The sequence below is a fragment of the Argopecten irradians genome, unplaced genomic scaffold (assembly GCF_041381155.1).
Source record: "Argopecten irradians isolate NY unplaced genomic scaffold, Ai_NY scaffold_0282, whole genome shotgun sequence".
Taxonomy (NCBI): Eukaryota; Metazoa; Mollusca; class Bivalvia; order Pectinida; family Pectinidae; genus Argopecten; species Argopecten irradians.
Window position 1 is genome coordinate 40,534 of NW_027187749.1, and position 24,225 is coordinate 64,758.

At 33.8% G+C, this 24,225-nt stretch overlaps 3 protein-coding genes across 3 annotated transcripts; 1 reads left to right on the forward strand and 2 right to left on the reverse strand.

The window, feature by feature from the left end:
- Positions 1-451: 451 nt before the first annotated feature.
- LOC138312340 (uncharacterized) lies at positions 452-802 on the reverse strand. The gene has a single exon (XM_069253252.1). The coding sequence runs from the start codon at positions 800-802 to the stop codon at positions 452-454; it is 351 nt and encodes a 116-aa protein (XP_069109353.1).
- Positions 803-804: 2 nt separating this feature from the next.
- LOC138312341 (polysialic acid O-acetyltransferase-like) lies at positions 805-1,185 on the reverse strand. The gene has a single exon (XM_069253253.1). The coding sequence runs from the start codon at positions 1,183-1,185 to the stop codon at positions 805-807; it is 381 nt and encodes a 126-aa protein (XP_069109354.1).
- A 3,845-nt stretch (positions 1,186-5,030) lies between these two features.
- On the forward strand, positions 5,031-23,778 carry LOC138312342 (receptor-type tyrosine-protein phosphatase T-like; the record flags this gene model as incomplete). The annotated part of the gene is made up of 27 exons (XM_069253254.1): positions 5,031-5,034; positions 5,302-5,340; positions 5,783-5,917; positions 7,233-7,367; positions 10,390-10,488; positions 10,832-10,911; positions 11,265-11,294; positions 11,427-11,562; positions 12,119-12,339; positions 12,685-12,819; positions 13,447-13,581; positions 13,939-13,948; positions 15,235-15,369; positions 15,873-15,993; positions 16,317-16,384; positions 16,799-17,022; positions 17,128-17,215; positions 17,449-17,522; positions 18,095-18,131; positions 18,392-18,489; positions 19,108-19,245; positions 19,717-19,862; positions 21,403-21,538; positions 21,882-22,013; positions 22,396-22,489; positions 23,200-23,263; positions 23,664-23,778. Coding segments are annotated over exons 1-27 (2,829 nt in total), but the record flags the coding sequence as incomplete, so codon positions are not given.
- Between the last annotated feature and the right edge of the window lie 447 nt (positions 23,779-24,225).

The window sequence follows — 24,225 nt, forward strand, 5'->3', positions numbered from 1 at the left end:
CCGCCATTTCCATCTTGCTGTCTTCCATCTCCAGAATGCTGCCCACCATAACCTCCTTGATGTCTTCCATTTCCATCTAGCTGTCCTCCATCTTCTCATTTCTGTCCTTCTTCTCCATTTTGCTGTCCTCCATCTCCATCTTGCTTTCCTCCATCTCTATCTTGCTGTCCTCCATATATGCCTTACTGTCTTCAATCTCCACCTTGCTGTCCACCATCGCCAAGTAAATGCCAACCATATTCACCTTGCCGCCCACCATATCTCTACCTTGCAGTCCAATCTCCACCTTGCCGCTCACCATCTCTACCGTGCTATTTTCCATATCTCCAACTTGCTGTCTTCCATCTCCATCTTGCTGCCCACCATCTCTACCTTGCCGCCCACCATTTCCACCTTGCTGTCCTCCATCTCCACGTTGCTGCCCTCCATCTTTACCTTGCCCCCACCATTTTCACCTTGCTGTCTTCCATCTCTTGCTGTCATCCATCTCCATCATCCTGTCCTCCTTTTCCACCTTGCCGCCCACCATTTCCACCTTGCTGTCCACAATCTCAATCTTGCTGTCCTCCATCTCCACCATACTGTCCTCCATCTCTATCTTTCTGACCTCCATCTCCAACTTGCTGTCCTCCATCTCTACGTTGCTGCCCACCATCTCTACCTTGCCGCCCATCATCTCTACCTTGCCGCCCACCATCTCTACCTTGCTGCCCACCCTCTCTAACTTTCCGCCCATCATCTCTTCCTTGCCGCCTACCATTTCCACCTTGCTATCCTCCATCTCCACGTTGCTGCCCTCCATCTTTACCTTGCCCCCACCATTTCCACCTTGCTGTCCACAATCTGCATCTTGATGTCCTTCATCTCCATCTTGATGTCCTTCATCTCCATCTTGCTGTCCTCCATCTCCATCTTGCTGTCATCCATCTCCATCTTGCTGTCCTTCATCTCCATCTTGCTGTCCTCCATCTCCATCTTGCTGTCCTTCATCTCCATCTTGCTGTCCTTCATCTCCATCTTGCTGTCCTCCATCTCCATCTTGCTGTCCTCTATCTCCATCTTGCTGTCCTTCATCTCCATCTTGCTGTCCTTCATCTCCATCTTGCTGTCCTTCATCTCCATCTTGCTGTCCTTCATCTCCATCTTGCTGTCCTCCATCTCCATCTTGCTTTCCTCCATCTCCATCTTGCTGTCCTCCACATATGCCTTACTGTCTTCAATCTCCACCTAGCTGTCCACCATCGCCAACTAAATCCCAACCATCTTCACCTTGCTGCCCAACATCTCTACCTTGCAGTCCAATCTCCACCTTGCCGCTCACCATCTCTACCGTGCTATTTTCCATCTCCAACTTGCTGTCTTCCATCTCCATCTTGCTGCCCACCATCTCTACCTTGCCGCCCACCATTTCCACCTTGCTGTCCTCCATCTCCACGTTGCTGACCTCCATCTTTACCTTGCCCCCACCATTTTCACCTTGCTGTCTTCCATCTCTTGCTGTCATCCATCTCCATCATGCTGTCCTCCTTTTCCACCTTGCTGCCCACCATTTCTACCTTGCCGCCCACCATTTCCACCTTGCTGTCCACAATCTCAATCTTGCTGTCCTCCATCTCCATCTTTCTGACCTCAATCTCCTACTTGCTGTCCTCCATCTCCACGTTGCTGCCCATCATCTCTACCTTGCCGCCCACCATCTCTACCTTGCTGCCCACCATCTCTAACTTTCCGCCCATTATATCTACCTTGCCGCATACCATCTCTACCTCGCCGCCCACCATTACCACCGTTCTATCCTCCATCTCCACGTTGCTGTCCTCCATCTCCACGTTGCTGCCCACCATATCTACCTTGTCACCTACCAATTTCACCTTGCTTCAAAATCCTTGATGATGCTTTTCCCTGTTTTTACATGTGTTTTTGCTTTCTTTTTGGATGTGGAATTGTCCTGTTTGGAATCTCGTCATATGGCCTGATGGGTCATGTTTTTTCGTTGCCTTTTCTTTTACTCTTTCCATTTTCCCCGTATTTTTTCCGTCTAGTGTCAAGTGTTTTTTCCCGTTTTCCTCCCCGCTTCACAATATCTGTACATGTTTTTAGTCATATGCTCATCAGATAAGCACTGTTGTTGTACGTTATTACTATGTTTACCAATGGTGTTTGTATACCAGTCATCATCCTCTTTACGTTAAGATAGCTATTTAGTATTTATCAATGAAAAAAAGATTTTTGTTTTGGTAATTTGGTTTAAATCGTTCATTTGAAAGATGTTACGAGATTAACTTATGGAATATATAAAGATAACAATGTTTTACCTATTGAAATACTGATTCAAATATATATGAATAATACGAGATAGTGACGAAGTTTTTAAAAACAAATTAAACATAATTTGCAAATATATATTAAATTTCTTTAATGACGTAACATGGACATGTTATAAGTGTCCACGTTACATCTGTAACATTATTTGGAATAAAACTTTCCTTCCCAAATAGAAGTGGATTGTTGAATAAAATGTTTCAAATAACAGTATAGTGATATATTAATATACCATAATATTATAAGGCATTCTTAAAAAAAATGTAAAAAGGACATCAATCGACTGATATATGTCTAGTGTCCAGTTACATCATTTCACTGGCATTAGCAGCTTTGTTTGAATTTATAATGATAAGGAAAGTCTGAAGTAAACATAATGGCAAGTGTAACAATGATTTCGTCATAGACTTAGAGTTATCAAGATAAAAATGTACAAATAATGAGAATTGTATTAACATACAAAAGATGTAACATGGACATCAACTTTATAGTGTCTTGTTACATCTTTATTGTATCTTAAAATAAAACTTACATCTTACTAGAAATAATAATTGGAAATTACATATTATTTCCAATCACCTATACATATTATATTTTGATAAGCTAACGCGTTTCTTATTATTCCATGTTCTATTTGAAGTCATCTATGAGAAAGATGTAACGTAGACGCTTACCACGACAGTTTCTCTTATGCTTCTTGTTACACCATTTAGACAATGGTGTTTATAATGTATTTATAGCTTTTAAACAAACGTATCAAACAATTGAAAAAGTTTGTGTACTAAATATATCTTCGATATGCTGACAATTACGAAAAAATATCCATGGAACAAAAAACCAGTTAGTTGACTACAAAAGATGTAACACGGACGTCATATGAACACGTGTCCTCGTTACGTCTATTACCTTTATAATGATTATTTCTTCCATATTTAACTGAACAACTGATTTACAGTAAATCGTGGTAAATTGTGTTATAGAGTCAAGATTTTTCTTTAAAACAACACGATAACTCTTTAGCAATATTATTATAAGTAATGCATATAACAGATGTAACACAGACACTGCGTAAGAAGCATTGTTAGCTTCTTGTTACATCATTAATGAGTAATGTAGTTAAGCACATTATCTAATCATAATTGGTTATAAGAAAACACCGTCTACGGAAAATTAAGTTATTTTATAATTAGCAAAAGTCAGGAAAAGGGAAGCAATATATAGTTATCGGAAAATAGCATGTACTTTCCAAAGACGCAACATGGACTACAAATATCTTGGTGTACATGTTACATCTCCAGAAAATACCAGTTTATTCTTTGTTCAATAGCATAAATTGTTTCAACGCATTAACAACATATTAAAATACTGATTACTTAATAAATGATAACAGTCATATGTATGAACAAGTGTTGGAAAGGGGAAACTGAAACAGATTTAACATGGACACTGTGTACATGTATCAACCGATTTAACGAGAGGCCAATTTTATTGAAAAAATACGACAATATAAATTATTTTACTTTGATTGAAATATCAAATCATCAAAATGGCATGTGTCCTGCTTGATGTCCATGTAGTAATTACAGTTTTGTTAAACACGGGATATTATAATTTGAAAGGGACGTAACACTGACTATACATACATTTGATCGTCAATTTCCCTTCAGGTCACCGCTCATAAAGATGGAACAAAATAAACAGCCAAATTCATGTGATGTTAACTGACGAAAGTAGATAGTTATGACCAATATATGTTGTAAAAACCAGTGCTCCTGGTTGTCGTTAGTCTCGAATATCCAATAATGTATCATATTAAAAAGACGTAACAAACGGACACCAAAGTGTGACTGCCACATTTACGGGTTATTCAATTCATTTGCGTATATGATGGAACATACAATATAAGTTTAAAGATATTTAAAAATATCTTTTCTTGGTTATAAAACTGTATAATATGCAAAGTGTCATAGGTAATATACAAAATTATCAAATTATTGGACGTAGCATTGCGGACACCAAATGTTACGTCTTCTTAGCCCTTTTTTATATGTGCATTTTCATTTAAAACCGTTGTTATATGTTACTGGACGGTGGACTTAAATAAAATGTCAGTGGTAAATCTACTAATAATCCCCTTGAATTACCAAGTTTGATTTTGAAAATATTTGCAATATTTGGTTTATGTTGCATGGCGAACGAGGACACGAACAAAAAAAAAATCATATATAGGTGGACATTACGGAGAAAATGTTATTTATTTCGTTGGTTTTTGTATTATATTAGATGCATTACGTATGAAATATCTGCTGTAGTCACACAAAAACACAACATGTTAGTATGACACCGAAATTTACTATTCCTCCGTTTTTATTTGAAATTAAAACAGACGTAACAGGAAATGAATGACTCCAAAAACGGCTCATGTATTTTGCAAAAATGTATTTTTTTACAAAATATTTGCTAATATAACATATGTTATTTTCTTAAGTTGATTTTATGAAGAAAACACAATATTTGATTGCAGGCTTTTCGCAAATGAAATCTTGGTGATTTACGTTTTGTATTAAACAAATTAATAAACTCTGAAAATGTAACATAAATGTAACATAATTTATGAGACACCCTATACATACTGATATCGTTGGTATATATGCATGGAATAATGTCATAATACACTGAACATTTACGTATATTGGGCCTATGGCTAAATGGGTAATGATGTCACATTTATATAGTTAGCTTAATGCTCTGTATATTTCTTTTACATAAAAAGCTATCATACCTTACATCATACAAATACGTCGTTGGGACGCTCCATTCAAACCCAATAGGGATAACTAATTTGAACAATCTTTATCATTTTATGAGACATCACTTAGATGCTGTTTGCTTACTTAAGTCATTTGTTTGTTTTGTTCATTGCTTGTTTAAATCGTATTATTATAATACCTTATTCCAATATATTATTTAACATTACAGGCTGTCCGCCTGGCAGGAAAGGAGTATCATGTCATCAAGGTACATGTATTGTTAATATTGTCGCCGTTCTATAAATTTGTAGTGTGATCATTTGAGGTATTTCTAGTTGATCTAACCTATTCATACTTCTCAGGAAACGACAAAATGTCACTGAATATACGACGTAATATATCTAGTTTGTTTTCGGTTCTACATTGTGAACACTGGGTCATAAATTGCAGGTCGTCCTATGATTCCAGCGTGGTCCTAATTGCCACGCAGCATGCATAGTTGACCAACACAATGCCACACAACAAAGCAGCAGAAGTAAATGTGAACTTACACACTCAAATGTAGATTTACGCTTGCGCGATTATTAGATTAATTTGATATTGTTAATTCATACTCAGCCATATTATAATGTTTTAACTTTATGATATTTATATATTATCGGTAATGTAAAACTGATCTATTAAATGACCAAATCATTTCAATTCACCAGAATGTGAAGCCGGTACATTTGGACTAGACTGTGCCCAGACTTGTCATTGTGCCACGTCTGACTGTAACAAAACAACGGGCGTGTGTACCACTACGGGGTGTTCAGCTGGGTGGAGGGGCACTTCATGTAATCAAGGTAAAACCTTTACATTTAAGATTTTTAGTATGGGAATTTAAATGACTGGTTATCCGATACCGGACAAACATTTACTGTTTTATTGCTGATTACTAAACTTGGTGTGTAATATTTATCTTGTACAAACATGATAACATTGTTCTTATAGTCGTCTTTGATGAAATCCACTCATTTGAAAATCCCCCAACAATGCATACTTATAGAAGTGAGTAAATACAAATCTGTGCCCGCGTATTTGTCTCTGTTTATCTTCATCGCAAACATTTTTTATCTTCGATTGACTGTTTTATTTATCTATCTTTTGTATGATTTGTTGTATTTTTTGTATATATCTTATTTCTTATTTCTTGCTAGTTATCGTTTAACCCCTTAACTCCCAAGAATTTATAGCAGAGTTCTCGAATATATGACTTTTTCTTTCAAAGTGATTTTTCAACCTTTTGCAGCAATATTTTTGGTAATCAACCCATATATATTTAGAAACTTCAGATCACAACATTTTCTAATTTTGTAAAAAAAATAATGTTTTCACATTAATTTACATTACCATAGAAACCGAAATTTTACAAAAACAGTTAAAGTTTTTTACATTTATAACTCTTAAGACAATGAAAGTTATTTAGATGTCAATTTATCAACCTAACAATCAAGTATATTATTGCGGAAGGTTTAAAAATCACTGCAACTCACTACATAAGTTAAAATGACCTATCCAAATGGAAACACTTTTTGAACATAATTATAAAAAGTAGAACTTTACGTTTACATGTCAATAGACTATTTTTGCTAAAACTGTTCTGGATTAATAAGTTAACCTCCTCCTGGAGGCCAGGTCTACTTTGTATTTGAAGAACAAATTTATTACAGTAAAATTTGAAGACTCAAATTAAAAAAAAGTATTTATAAAAAAAATATTTCCATCAATTGTAGTCAGAAATTTTCTTATTAATATCGAACAAAACGTATATATTTAAAATAAAGATAAAATGCCAACGTCTGTATTTCAAGTTAATCTAGTATTCCAATCCAAAAAATATATTGATGTGTATATATTGTATCAATGTTTTTTTTTTATTGATTTCATCTTTTTAATGAACTATTAATTTTTGACTTCTCATAAGTGTTCCAAAGGGAACATATTTTTCAATATACATAATATAAACAGTCTATGTTCTAATGTTTTGGCTTCGAAGCCTTCGTCTGGGAAATGAATCGCGGTCTACTGATCAAGTCACCATCTTGGTATCATCTTGATTTATATCATCAGTAATGTAGAACTGATCTATTAAATAAACAAAACATTTTAATTCACCAGAATGTCATGCCGGTACGTTTGGACTAGAGTGCACCCAGACCTGTCACTGTGCAACGTCTGACTGTAACAAAACAACGGGTGTGTGTACCATTACGGGATGTACAGCTGGATGGACGGGCACATCATGTAATCAAGGTAAAACCTTTATAATGTTTTGGAAACCGTTATTCAATTACATTTAAGATATTTAGTATGCAAATTTAAGTGATTTGTAATCCGATACCGGACAAATATTTACTGTTTTGTTACTGGTGACTAAACTTGGTGTGCAATATTTTTCCTGAACAAACATGAAATAATGATAACATTGTTCTTATAGTCGTTTTTGATGCAATCCACTCATTTGAAAATTCCCCAAACAATGCATACTTATAGAAGTGAGTAAATACAAATCTGTGCCCGCGTATTTGTCTCTGTTTATCTTCACCGCAAGCATTTTTTATGTTCGATTGACTGTTTTATTTATCTATCTTTTGTATGATTTGTTGTATTTTTTGTATATATCTTATTTCTTATTTCTTGCTAGTTATCGTTTAACCCCTTAACTCCCAATAATTTTTAGCAGAGTTCTCGTAATTATTACTATTTCTTTCAAAGTGATTTTTCAACCATTTGCAGAAATATTTTTGGTAATCAACCCATATATATCTAGAAACTTCAGATCACAACCTTTTCTAATTTTGTAAAAAAAATAATGTTTTCACATTAATAACATTACCATAGCAACCGAAATTTTACAAAAAAAGTTAAAGTTTTTTACATTTATAACTCTTAAGACAATGAAAGTTAATTAGATGTCAATTTATCAACGTAACAATCAAGTATATTATTGCGGAAGGTTTAAAAATCACTGCAACTCACTACATAAGTTAAAATGACCTATCAAAATGGAAACACTTTTTGAACATAATTATAAAAAAGTAGAACTTGACGTTAGTGTTAGGATCCCCCTAATATTTCAAAAAATGGATTCCTTTAGTTTTCATTTCATGTTTCGTTTACATGTCAATAGACTATTTTTGCTAAACTGTTCTGGATTAATAAATTAACCTCCTCCTGGAGGTCAGGTCTAGTTTGTATTTGAAGAACAAATTCATTACAGTAAAAATTGAAGACTCAAATAAAAAAGTATATATTAAAAAAAATATTATTTCCATTAATTGTAGTCAGAATTTTTCTTATAAATATCAAACAAAATGTATATATTTAGAATAAAGATAAAATGTCATAGTCTGTATTTCAAGTTAATCTAGTATTCCAATCCCAAAAATATTTATTTGTATATATTGTATTAACGTTTTTTTTAAGTTCATCTTTTTAATGAACTATAAATTTATGACTTCTCATAAGTGTTCCAAAGGGAACACATTTTTCAATATACATAATATAAAGAGTCTATGTTCTAAATTTCTGGCTACGTAGCCTTCGTCTGAGAAATGAATCGCGGTCTACTGACCAAGTCACCATCTTGCTATCATCTTGATATATGTCATCAGTACAATGGCCCATATCAGCCGACATGGCAACTGCTTTACTAAACTGTAGTTGTACACACATTTGTGGTGATTGTCATGGCAACTGCTGTAGTAAAAAGCACTTGCCAACATGTTTTGTCATTTTACTCGTTTGGCAACTGCTTTACTAGTCAGAGTAACTATTTTGTCATCCTTACGCGTGGCTCATATCAGCCGAAACGAACATCCCGTAAATGCTCAGTGAACCTTTCTTTCTCGATCTTACGGTTTCACCAACAAACACAGTTACATTGCACTTACTGCAAATCAAAACATATACAACATTCAGTGTGGAACATTTTGCTGATGATACTAGCTTATGAAGAAATTTTTATGCTTCCGACATCATAGGTCATGTTAACGTATGTAGGGACAGCAATTTGTCTTAACAAATTAACACTGACACGTTATTAGGGAGGTTTGGCGTATCTGGGTGTTAAGGGGTTAAAGAGACATTTTATTCACGGTATACATTGAAATCTCGATTTATCTAGAAAATAAATATGTTCTAATAAAAGTTGGTGTAGATGTTATCAATGTGATGTGTCCACCACCGTGATAAATGTATACATACGATGCGAAAACCAGCTCGCACTCCGCCATTACAAATTGGCTGGATTACATTGTAGGCCAAACCGGAATCTGCGCTCGTGGAAGAAAGTAGCTTTGGTCCAAAACTTCCCCAATCACTGTCAAAACTTGTACGTCAAAAGCTAAAATCAACTAAAATCGTAATATGCTTGCAAAACAGCTTTGAAAATGATAAGAATTGAAGAAAATTTGGAAAAAAAAATTATCAACTTTTTGGGCGAATTGTCTTGATATGGCATATTAATTCAAAAAACGTCACGCTCAATGTAAATTAAGCCAGTACAATAATTGAAGAAAGTACTTTGTTTTCTAAATTTGAATAATATGTGCTAAATAAAATTTTAATGCCAGAATTAGCAAAACCGGGCAAGAAAAAAAAAGTCAAATAATCAGATTAATATTACACACCGAAACGAAAATAAGAAATACTTCATATGATGATGCTACGATATGGAAATTATCTTTAAATATGACTACATTAAACCTGAAATCAAGTAGCCGTATTTTTTTAATTTCTAAATATGTTAATTCTGGTTGTAGACTCTAGCTAGATTTTGATTTATTTTGCGTAATAGTTCAATATTGATATGTTGTATTTATGTTTTCATTTGAGTATATATCCGTTTATGATTTGTTGTATGGTAAGCAGATATCGGATATGATGATTGATGGAACGTAGTAATATTTATATACACACTCACTTACAAGTAACAACTTAACAACCATATTGAATGAATATAGCAGCCATCACAGAGGGTGACCGGTATTTATTTAATCAACAATAATTGATAATCCAATATTATACACGACAAAACTTATGTGAAATAAATATAAAACAATATTTGCTTCAAGAATAAATGAAGCAAAACAAGCCAATATGGTGTTTACAAAGTAAAAAAGACATTGAAAATATCTTATAGATATAAGTACTACCTGCATTAGAGGGTGACGGTAAAGATGTACATTAATGATGTTGGATATATTACAGCGTGTACCCAAAATGTAGAATTTGTTGCTTTATTTAACCTTCATACATTTTGTTCCATTGACAGTCTGTACCAACCACACATACGGACGAGACTGTACTCAGACCTGTCATTGTGCTAACTCTGACTGTGACGGGAGGACTGGAGCATGTAACGTACCCGGATGTACGGATGGGTGGAGGGGCAGACATGTAATCAAGGTAACTATATTCCTATTAAAACTGTAAACTTATAAACATTGTCATATATAATAGTAACGTTATATAATATTGTGTCTGCAAGTATAGTGCATAAATCAATCTAGATGTTTTTTATTGTTTTGTCTTGCTTCTGATAAAGTGAACAGGCAGGTTTGTTCATAAATGCATTACCGAAAAAAGTACTTCACAATAAAATGACATTGAAACATGGAACTACATTATTCTATTCACTATTTCTTTCTTGTGATGTGCTTAAGTACAAAGCTAAAGATTACACCAATGTTACAATTAAATATTTTGTTTTGTAGTTTGTGGTAACAACACATTCGGACGAAACTGTTCCGGGACCTGTCATTGTGCTAACTCTGACTGTGATAAGAGTACCGGGGTATGTATAGTACCCGGATGTACGGAAGGATGGAGGGGAGACAATTGTAGTCAAGGTAACGCATTTTTGTGATTTATGCAATTTTAAGGGCTCATTTCTGTACATGAATCGTTTTGAGAATTTAAAGGATAACAGTACATTTTAGATTATGTGCAATGAACTATCACGTTCAATAACATGTTAAAAGCATTTATGTACTGTATTTTTTAATTTTAAAGTAGTATAAACACTTAATATTTTACTTGCAGTATGCCCAACTGAATTGTTTGGACCCGGATGTTTAAAAGAGTGTCATTGTCAGACTCCCGGCTGTAACCATATAACTGGAATATGTAACACTGTTGGGTGTGCAGCGGGCTGGTCAGGGCGAGCTTGCAACCAAGGTAGGTTATATATTTATATTGTATATAAAGATTAGGTATATACACCAAAATAACATCACAAACAAGTCAGCAGATAGCATTAACTATCTATCTTCATAAATAGACCCATTTGAAATTATATTTCGTTGACAGCCTGTACCAACTACACGTTCGGACGAGACTGTACCCAGACCTGTCATTGTGCTAACTCAGACTGTGACGGGAGGACTGGGGCGTGTAATAAGACCGGATGTATGGAAGGATGGAAAGGAAACACGGTGTAGTCAGGGTAAGTATGATGCATGAATATAGATCTGCTTTTATTTTTACTTATCCCAATTATTTCACTATCATCCTTCACTTAAACATTCTATTATTCGTGCTTATGCGTTAACTATGTCTGGTCATTATGACCTCAGTGTTTTTAAAACTGTAGATATTATAATATATAGTCCGCTCAAGGCAGTTGCTATGCATATGTAGTAGAAATGTAGCAATGGTTCCTTGCGAAGGTATTAAATGAAAAATTAAAAGAAAACTCAACACTTTGTCGGAAGGCCTTTCAGCCTTCACAGAGGTATTTAGGTGGAATGTTTGTTTATTTGCGTTGCCGTCACATATTACATATGTATATATAGTTAGTAATTTAGCACTAGACTTATTTCATTTATTCAGAGAATGTCGATCTACTTGTATAAGCTGCGCATTTCAGAGACAAAATAATAAAATAAAACGATAACTATACCAGCTTCGGTATATCAGATTGACAAACATGTAGTCAATGTACTACCATGTAGAACTTGTTGACTCATTGAACGAACATATATGTTTTGTTCTGTTTTCAGCTTGTACCTACCATACATTCGGACGAGACTGTACCCAGACATGTTATTGTGTTAACTCTGACTGTGACAATAGGACTGGGGTATGTAAAGTACCCGGATGTATGGAAGGATGGAAGGGAGACACGTGTAGTCAAGGTATCCATCCACGTAGTTATCTCGTTATATCAGATAGAGGACAAGTGCAAAATTACACGTGGACATTTAATAAGATTATTGCAACGGTAAATGTTTTATTTTTTATTGGTATGCAGAAGTAATGGAGCGAAATGACAGTATAACTTGTCAAAACTGCTATTTGTCCTATTTTGATCCCTGTGTATTCCGGCGTAAAATTGGCAGATATCTTTTTAATTTATAGAAGTTAAAGTTTTAATAATACGTAAACCTGGATGTACTGGTTTAACATTCTGGCCTCGATGACATCCGGTTAATAAAAGGTACACTGTATATGTATGACCTCTGAACATGTATATATATCGTCGCACATATATTACAAAGTGACAATATAAATCATCATCTTAAAACCTTTTATCTGAATATATAACAGTTTCAAATTCCTTTCAAAGCCTGTACCAACCACACATTTGGAAGAGACTGTAGCCATACCTGTCATTGTGCTAATGATGACTGTGACGGGAGGACTGGGTTATGCCAAAATGTCGGATGTGAAACGGGATGGATGGAACGCAATTGTAGTCAAGGTAACAATAATTTAAGCAGTTGACTATATAAATAACTAAAATGTTTACTAATCCATTGATATATGCATTGTAAATATTTATTTATGCACGTGTACTATACAATCAATTTCTAAGTGCCTTAAATACGAGGGTTTCGATAAGTCCCACCTGCCGATAATTTAGACGTTACAAAATGCACGTAAAATGATGACGCCATAGTCATCGTGACGTGGGACTTTTCGACAGTAAATTGTACTTTACCCACGTCGTGTTGCGATCTAGAAACTGCCGTTAACATCAATAAGTGAATCAATGAATATTAGTTAATATAAATGGTGTTCTTACATATTGTTAATACAAATGACTTTATTAGTTTATGCATGTGAAAATGTTATTCTTGCAGAGTACATCTCGTTTCATCTCCTTCCTTCTTTCAGTAATCAAGTAAATAATAGTAATCTAGAGAAAAGATAAAGCTTCTGCGTTCTTATGTATTACGAAGCAAATTATCAAATGTTTTAATCATTGAACAAAAATAAGTCTTTCTAAGACTAATCCACTCTTATATTTGTTCATTCCCATTTTCGTGAATCTGTGGTATGGGACTTTGTTTATCAGATTTTACTTTAAAACCTTTACGTGGTGCAGCATGTAGCAATAAAACATTCGGACGAGACTGTACCAAGACGTGTCATTGTGCTAACTCTAACTGTGACAAGAGGACCGGGGTATGTCAAGTACCCGGATGTAGAGAAGGATGGAAGGGACAAACGTGTAGCCAAGGTACTTATAGATGAATGGGTTTGATTAAAAGTACCATTGATATAGTATGTAATAGTTTCGTTATGATTAACTATATTTGTCTTATTATACAGTTAAAATTGTCGTTTAGTCTAATTATAATTTTGGTATGTAAACTATGTTATTGTTAGGATGAAAATACCACTAATTTTGCGATATTAAGTTTTTTTACCACATTCTTAATAAAGATAAGATAAGAGTTTTGAAAGAAAAGCTAATACGAAAGTAACGTTGCCTACATTACATGCTAACTTTATACTTTCAAACAGCCTGTACTAACAACACATTCGGACGAGAATGTAACCAGACCTGTTTTTGTGCCAACTCTGATTGTGACAGGAGGACTGGGGTATGTAAAGTATCCGGATGTACAGAAGGATGGAGGGGGCAAACCTGTAGTGAAGGTAAGGATGCATGTGTCTTTTTCTGATATTTTGTACTTACAATAGTGTAGTTGACATGGAAGAATAAAAGGGGCCAAATCTGTAGTAGATATCTTGACAAGCCTTATATAGAGAGACTATGCAATATACTATTTTTTGAGTTAAAGTGCGACTGTAGAAACGCCAACAGAAATAACCATTTTTGATAAAGTATTACCAAACACGAAAAACATAGCTAAACGTAAAATATTTCAGAACATAACAATATGCATTAAACTATAGTGAACAATATACTGTACATTAGACATATCGTAATAACACGCATTAAAACTATAAAGCAACAGTGCACATTTGTTTAACAAAAACAATCTGGAATGTTGTATGGGTGGGAAATAAACTGTTGAGAAAAAAATATTAATGGCGTACGTGGAATATTTGGTCGTCTAATATAACGAGGAGTGATCAAAACTTTTTAAGAAAGCGTGGTCACGTGAACTGAATAACTAACAGAAAGTTGAGGAACTAAAGAATCGTGTAAAATAGTGTTTTGAACAATTGTTTTTTATTGGAAAGTTTAAATTGAATTATAATAATTAATGATAAAATTTATTGGCCATCTTTTTCATATGTTGCCTATAATTAGAAGTGGAGAAATAATGACTTCATATACAAAATAAACTACTTACTTTGCTATGATGTTCAGTATTTGCGTATATTTTGTGAAAGCTTTATCTAAAAACCTAGGGTAAAACACTTTTACATGTTCGAATTTTAAACTATTTTTATGTTGTTTTCAATTTGTTGCTCGGGTGTACTTCTTGATAATATCCATTCATTTTTTTTCATTTACACGTGAAGATCAACGCTTACCCACGTACTTGAAGAAAATGAAAGAAAAATGTTGATTTTCTATGACATCGACATGAAAAAAACTTATTAGTTATCGTTCAATTCCTTCCCGTTCCGTCCTCATAAAGCGACGTTTCGCCTCGTCCCCTTTTGATTTATGAGTTGGTTAGAGTTATATACTAGATGAAGTAAAATATTTTTCGTCTTTCATCAATTAAAATATCTTTCATCCTACATTAAATGGTATTTTTCACCTTACATTTAAAATACTATTTTTTTCGTATCATCTCTTTGGCACCGTACTGTGCCGTCGTAGATATATGTACCCGGTCATTAATTTTTTCTAAATGCTTATTTCTTTCGTAATTACGAAATGAAGACGTGTGCTATGTTTATAAAACAGCTTGCACCAACTACACATTCGGACCAGACTGTAACCAGACCTGTCATTGTGCTTACTCTGACTGTGACGGGAAGACTGGGGAATGTTATAAGTCGGGCTGTGATGATGGATGGATTGGAAAGACATGTACTCAAGGTAAAATGACTTATACACGCTTCATGACAAATACTGCAAATAGATTTCAGTGGCCAGACTATGAAAACACTGTTTTTAATGTCTCACGTTCATTAAGCAATAAAGTATTTAATTCGTATTCATATCGTTTATGTGGTCATAACATGTTAATTCATTCATTCAATTCATTTAACTCATTCGCTAGATTTTGCCTCACACCAATTGCTGCAATTTTCTATAACATGATGTATAATGATATGCATCACATCATTGAACTCTATAGATCAACCTTTTTCAGACATCAACCACATTGTGTTTCTACTTTAAGGCTAAAGGAAACCATTTTTTGTAATCATATCAACTTATGTATGCAATCATAAAATGACAACAAATGCAATATCTTCAATTTTAATATAATAACCAGAAACCGGTATTTTCCTTTCGATGTTGTTCTGTTTGCCTGTGTCAATATACAATCGACTTAAAAGTGATGTACTATTGGGTAACTGTCATTTCAATATAAGCTCTCAGTGACACTCAGACGTCTGATGAATCATCCAATGGAAATGGTGCCCAGATTGGAGGTATCGTGGGAGCAGTTGTTGCTGTTTTGTTGGTTATAGTGATCTCATTCATCGTGGTACGGTTAGTGAATATTGTTTTATACTGATTATGAATTCAGCTATGCTGAACTAAATCATCATGATACGGTTAGTTGATATTTTTTTATACTGATTATGAATTCAGCTGTGCTGAAATAGTTGGTCGTGGTACGGTTAGAGAATATTTTATTCACTTCTTTTGAATTCAGCTATGCTGAACTAAATCATGGTGATACGGTTAGTGGACATTACTTCTAATGCATCAAGTGTGATAAAATACAATACAGAAAGTACATTAAAACATAGCCTTACATATGAATCAGATCACTGTTTATGTATCGATTCTTAAACATTTTTTCCACATAGTAAGCGCAGAGCAAGAGGACAAGGGTCAGCGAGTAGAAAATATACGGCACCGAATAAAAACAGTAAAGGTAAAATGTTACTGATTTTTATTCAATACTAATAGTAAGTTAAAACTGTCATGTGGAAGCAGACTGCATAACGAAGTAAATATTATTCATTTATGACGATCCTGTCGATTACGTCAAAAATGTGGAATTTCCTCTTCCGCTAATGTATAATATATAGCTTATTAAAAACTTTTAATTATTTTAAGGATGTAGACTTCTAATATTAAGATTGTTCCGTGTGAAAATTTTGTTTCGGGATGAATTGTGTATTAGAGGGTTTCGATAATTATATTTACGGACAGTAATAAGCCACCTTTTAACAATACTGGAATCAACAATTATTTATGTTGTTGATATGTCCGATAGTATGTATCATTATATTTTGAAAACTAATTATTTTAAACATTACCAAACACCGAAATTATTTGTAAATAGCAACTGAGAATGTCTACATAAACGTCGGTAACGTGGAATCCACGAAAGACGATATACCGCCGGAAGTAAAGATTACGGAGACGGATGTAGATGAGGACGAGGTTATTTATGTCAATGGTCCAAACGATACGGACGTAAGAGGGGAAACAAAACTCCTGATGTCTGAGCTAAAGGAAATCGTTACGGCGAAAAAAGAAAATGAGATGTACGAAGTGGAGTTTAAGGTAAGATTAGCCCCTATTCAATGGATATATTGGTCTATCGTGCGATGTTTTCGCTGTGTACTAATTATTGTTTAACATGCGTTACAAAATATATGATTTTTTCAGAGTCTTCCACACGGCTTGAAGTATCCCTATAAAGCCTCAAATTTACCAAAAAACATTCCGCTGAACAGATTCAAAACTACATTTCCCTGTGAGTACACGTGTCTTAGATCCCCGTTTTTTGCCATCAATTATTTGCTTTAATTTGAAGAGAGATATATAGCGTTGTCAATGAAAGACGTCTTAATTCTTTTTATATGATTCATCAAATATTTGAATGCCAATTTTAACAGAATATTAAAACTATTTAAGCCAATGAAAACTCATAATTAATCCATTTCCTTTTGATACCTTTGCATGTTATTAAAACATTTTGACCTTCAGATGACCATTCGAGAGTTGTCCTGAAGAAAGAGAAAGCGGGCAGTACTGACTACATCAATGCGAATTTTATAGATGTATGTATAAGTACATTTGTAATGAAATTAAAATATACAGACACACGTATTGAACCAAAACCAATTAAGAGTTTTCAAATCTACAAAATAAAAACAGTTCCAAAGAAATCCAAATAAAAACAAAACAAACACAGACTAGTATGCAATTAAATGTGAAAAATGGTGGCAGGACCAGGTGCTCCAGAAGAAGGCGGTATATTAAACTATATCAGATCCTGCTTAAGCTATATTTGTAAATGTATATCGACCCAAAACGTTGTTAAGAGAAATGAAAAATGAAAAAAACGGAATTACCAGACTCATAATACTAAGACCATAATGCCAACTTCTAAGTATGTCTTCAATTTTTTTTTTCAATTCGCGTGGATTTACTGCATTTGACAAATTAGCACAATCTGTTACAATCAGCAGTACAATGGAAAAGAGAATACATGAATATCTTATAGTGGATACTTAATAGCATATCACAATAACTGTGCATTATAAAAATATATACTTTACATTTGATTTTTACTTCAACGATTAATGTAAATAAAGTGAACTTAAAGATGCATGTTAAATGTCTGTTTTAGGGTGTTCGAAACGAAAAGGCATACATTGCTACACAAGGTTAGTAAATTTGATATTTTCCTGCATTTTGTTTTAAGTCTTTTTTGTATTTGCAATACCTGATCTCAAGATACTGTATGTAATTAATGCAAAATATATAATTGTCGGGGAATATGCATTCTTTTACTTTGTTTTGTATCATAATTTCTATCTTGATGACGTATCGAAAATTGTAATACACATATTTCTTATTCTATATTGGTATTTATTAGTTAAGATATCAAACTTTTGAATCAATTTTGTTCATATTTTAATATTAGGCCCAAAAACAAACACACTTGAAGATTTCTGGAGAATGATCTGGCAAAACAAGTGTGGGAAAATTGTCATGTTAGCCAACTTGATGGAACTTGGGAAGGTAATCAACAGACATATCAGATTCACTAGCACAACAGTATGCTTTATTATGAATTAATTGAATTATTTTGATATATATTATCTATACACTATATGTGAGTGATTTTTTGTAATGATACTTTTACACAACCAATGGACATTTTATGTGTGACATATCCATGACTAGAAACAATTTCGGCATGTAACCTGTCATTTTCATTAGACAATGTCTGAATTTGTACTGTTTATGTAACAGTATAAATACATTAACCACAATTTCCAAGCTGAAGAAAATGTTTAATAATGTTAATAGTTAAGTGATGATGCTTAATTGCTAACAAAACGTAGAATGTCCGCAAAAAAGCAATTTTATTTTTAGTTACAAAATCCAAAGTCAAAGTTTAATTAGATGAAATAACCCGACTACGTTGATATTCACATTTTGGACCCTAAACAGCTGTCGTCATGGTAATGAGCAGATGCCATTAGTACAGAGACAGTCTCCATACAGAAATGATTTTAATGCAGAGATGATCATAGTACAGAAATGGTCATTAAAGAAAGTTTTATTTTATATATATGTTTTTGTTATAGTAGAGCAAATGTAATTATTGTAAACATCAATTTAATCTCTCCTTAGATAAAGTGCATAACTTACTGGGCAGCGAAGGAAAGTGACGAGGAACCGTTAGAACTTAATCTGTTTCAAGTCAAACTACAGGAGGAGACGGCATACGCGTTTTACACTATAAGGACAATTTCAGTGAAGAACAAACAGGTATTTTCATTTCAAAATATTTTATTTAATTCGGAAAAAAAGATTTAATTCGGATCGGGCAGCAGAAAGCCTATACATGCTTTCTCCACATTATTACATATATGCATATAGAAACATTTTTTTAAATCATATTTTTGAAATACATTTGCACTGGAATGGATCTATGAAATAGCATCTAATAATTTTTGAATTGACACAAATCATGCATGTTACTGAAAAAAACACTTGAACATAACCATTTACATAATAATGCTATAGAGTATATTTCCTATAGCGATGCATAACATGTATTAAACACTAAATAAAAACAGGTATGCCACATATGTAGACATATGACATATCTAACATGTCCACAAATATATACAAGACATACAGCCTTATATAGCATAGACGTGCCCTGTGCTTACTGTTTATTTTAACGTGAGATAAAGAATATTTCTAATTAACATACGATATGCTATACGGTTACAGACTAACACTACAAGACGGATAACACAGTACCACTTCACAAAGTGGCCGGATCATGGAGTGCCGGAACCTTTCGAGCTCCTCCAGTTTTACAAACGGATAAAGAATGGGCGTACAGAACACAAGGGCCCATTGGTTGTACATTGCAGGTACTTGTGTAATTGTTCATATTAGATTCATAGTAGTCCAGTGGTGCAATTTCATGAGTGCTTTTGTGTTTAACCTTCAATAATGATGAACATTTTCGTTTATTTTTATATTTATATCAACCTCCGGTTTTACTTACTTGTAATAAAATCCGGATTCCTGTTTGTTCCGGTTAAATGGTATGGAATGTTCCTATTTATGTATAGGAGTAACACCGAAAACTGTGGAATAGTCAAGATAATGAATTGTTTGAGGCCCGTAAGGGCCGAGAACTTTTCATTATCTTGACAATTCCACAGTTTGAGGTGTTTCTCATACTGAAAACATGGCATCGAAGGTCATTGGTACTCTCCACTATTACATTGGTATTGTTTAACTATTCCACAGTTCCAGGTAAACCCATATAAGACCTTGAGATCTATTTATGATGCATTCTATTGCCTCACTAAGAGAGCATGCATCATGATTTGCATGAACTTCTTGAAAGATCCATGCGTAGGTACTATATGGTACTCACACTGAAACATTTGCTCAGTTTAGTTTTCACAGTTCAACATAGAGGACCATACATATGTAGCTCTGCATGCAGTTTTTAACCCAGTAGTAATTATTTTTGGATATTGTGATTTGGACCAAAAATTAAAAAAAAAATGGAAAAACAAAATATTCACGGAGATTTTGGATCATAATACTACATGTACACAGAAAAGTGAATTAATGTGACACAAGAATATATGTTTTCTGAAAGCATTCCTGGGAATTATTATCTTCATGAAAAGTGTTTGGATGTAAATGTGTTTAATTTTAAGATGACATTTGTACGGAATGTGAAGTGTTTTGGATAAAAAAAGTCAAGCATCTGCAGTTTCCTTTCGACAGGCAATTAAGCTATGGTTTTATGGAATTCCATCTAAACCTTCTCCCTTTTCTGGATTTATTAAAGTGAATTATTTTATGAGTTATGGATGCAATGGCTGTGAATGAAGTGATGAAAATTGCATAATATAGAAATCACTAGAAATACATCAAGACAAGTACCAGGGATTTATCTGTAAAAAAACAAGAGCTGTTTGAGAACAGCAAATGGTTGTTGCAGTTTGAATTCTGGATTTGTTTGTTGTTTTCATATGTTACTATTGTTCCATCTCTCCCTGGATTTAATGAATGTGAATTCACTAAAAAAATATGGATATAATGCTGACTATATGCGTAGTAATGTCAACCGGTACCAGTCAATAAATTCACATTTAACTGTGGAATAGTTACCTTTTACCGTGGAACAGTTCAGAAACTATTCCGCAGGAAAAGGTAACTATTCCACAGTAGTAGGTGATAATAGTCGACTTTGTCTCAACTATACCTCAAGCTATAAAACATAGATGACATCACAGCCATGTTTAAATAATAGTTATCAAAACCGGTATAATCCGGAAACCTATCAATTCCGACCATATATGCTGATCACGATGACATCCGGATTAGATGTATTGAATTATTTTATAAGGTCATGACGATACTCATATGTATATTTGGTTTGACTAGCGCTGGTATTGGACGAACCGGAAGCTATATCGGATTGGACGCTTTGTTGCTGGACGGGAAGAACAGTCAGGACATTGATGTGTTTGCTTACGTTGAAAAGATGAGGAAGGGTCGGATGAACATGATACAGACTGCGGTACTATTACACCTTTGTTTTGAACCCATTGTTTCTCATTGTTGTTTTGCTCAGTTAAAAAAAAAAAAATCATTCAAATACTGACATTTTCTTAAAATCAACATGGGATATGCCTTGTATGGCTTTGCTCTTTGACTTTGGAATTTTTCGAGAGATAGTATGTAAATCCTTCACTAACCTAAAATGATGTATATTATTCATGGTAAAAGCATGGATTATTCTGTAACAGAAAGGAGTCTAATGTAAAAAGCTAAGATTATTTTATGATAATTTCATACATGTTTTGTAAAAACAGTGTATTCAAACATTGATGTTTTTCTTAAACACTTTCGTTGTAATACAGAAACAATACGAGATGCTTCATTTTGTTTTGCTGGAGGGACTGAAAGTGGTAACGACAAGTATGTCTAAAACAGACTTTTGTAGAACCATCACAGACATGATGGAGGACGATGTCCCGGCACAGCAGTTCGCCGTAAGTAGTAGATAACAATGAACATATAATCCAACTGATATACAGTGACTTCGTTCGTATATTTTTGCATATTGTTTGTCTCTAATGTAATATAATCGGGGACGTTTCTCATTGACTAGAAATTCAGTGTGACGTCATCTTGACGCCCGTGACGTCAGGAGATTTGAGGACGTCGTGACAAATTGGCGACCTCCGCTGAATTTTTCCAAGATATTTTGACGAAGTGAACACTCAATTAATAAAACCATTTGTCTATCACGCATTGTTCTTTTATACAACGATAATATTCGTGATAATTCTATTTCACTAAAAACAAAAGTTTGCCTGCAACGAAAATATCCTAAATCGATTTGATCGAAACAACAGAATATTACAATTGTAGGTCCTCGATGCCGAACGACCTGAATACAAGCCCATCGAGTACGAGGCAGCACTGAAAAACAAGAGCAAGAATAGGAACCCATCTATTCTAGCAGGTATGTAATGAAAAAATATCAGAAACATATCATTCTAGTCGCATTCACAATTGCATTAACAATATATTATAATGAGACTAGTTAACTCGTTAGAACTATTTTCGTTATAACTAGACGATATTTATCTTGTTATAATGAAATAGCAATTATTGTTATAACGAGACAAGTTATATTTTTATACAGTAACTGTCTCGTTATAAAATGGATTATACTTATCTTGTTATAATGAGATAGCTATATTGTTATAACGAGACAAGTTACCTCGTTATAACTATATTTTATAATCAGATGATAATTATATTGTTATCATGAGATAGTTATATTGTTATAAGGAGACTAATTAGCTCGTTATAACTATCTCGTTATAACTAGACTATACTTATCTTGTTATAATGATATAGTTATATTGTTATAAAGAGAGATTTATTTGCTTGTTTTAACTTTATCGCCATAACTAGATGAAACGTATATGGTTCCGTTCAACACAGTTTTAAGACTACTTTAATTTCATATTGATAACTTCTTGACAAAAACACTCCTTGCCATTCACAAACACACTGTTGTTTTTAGTTGAATTATCAAACACCAATATGTTAATTATAAATAGGGAGTGTTGATAGACATGACCAAAGTCAAACTGATATGTCTTAATTAAAATTAATTAACATGATAAAGACAATTCAGATGACAAAGAGTGCTTTGTTTTACAGCTGACAATTATAAGGTCCGTTTGATGTCCACACAATCAGGGTACATTAATGCCGTGAACATACGGTAAGCTTTCCTTTTCCATTTGACCTAAAATATGTAGGCAGTTTCGTTTTGTAAACTATGTTAGACGGGTTTATTATATTTCATTATCAATATTCAGAAAATAAAATCAAAGTGTTAGTTACTGACTGACTAGCATATAATTGTAACTCCATGTAAACGAATTCCAATGTTATTGTAAACTAGTTTGAGGTATAAAAACATTATCTTTCAATGAAAGAAAAAAAACAACATCGCTTAACACCATCGATTCGTTTATGCTAAATTCATATATATATTATAATAGTCTATTTTGTAGGATTTTGCCTATCATGTCTACTATGGTGGGTTGATGCATGAATTCCTCGCATAATTTCGGTCAGGTTTATGTTGTAAAGATGTTTGTTACGATACAGGGCTATAGGACAGCGTTTGGATACATCCTCACCCAGCATCCCCTAGACAACACGACAACCGACTTCCTGTCTCTTGTTACCCAGGAACGGGCTGACACAGTGGTATCCATTGGTCCTTTACAGGTATAATGTGACTCTTTTCTTCGTATAGTTATCGTGGAAATCGCCGAAAAACAAAAATATAAACAAATAAACAAAAATCCCACAAAAACACAACTTTTTAGTGGTACTGAAGTGTCACCATACATTAATTATCTTAGATAATACAAGTCGATAGAGAGACAATGGGCGTATAGTAAGAAATGCGCTACAATCGAAAAGAAGCGAACAAGAAATAGTATCATGCTAAGAAGTATACGCTGGTACGCTCAGTGAACAGTGATGTTATATTTTTATTGCAATGTATTATTGTATGTTATTCTTTTTTGGTGCAGTTCCACTGAAATTACAAAAATCCAGAAAATACATGATTGTGTTAACATCAATATCATGATAAGTCACTCATCCTACATATGTTTCATCTATGACATATTTTTTTCAGACCAAGCCAAGTTGGCCAACAAACAAAGG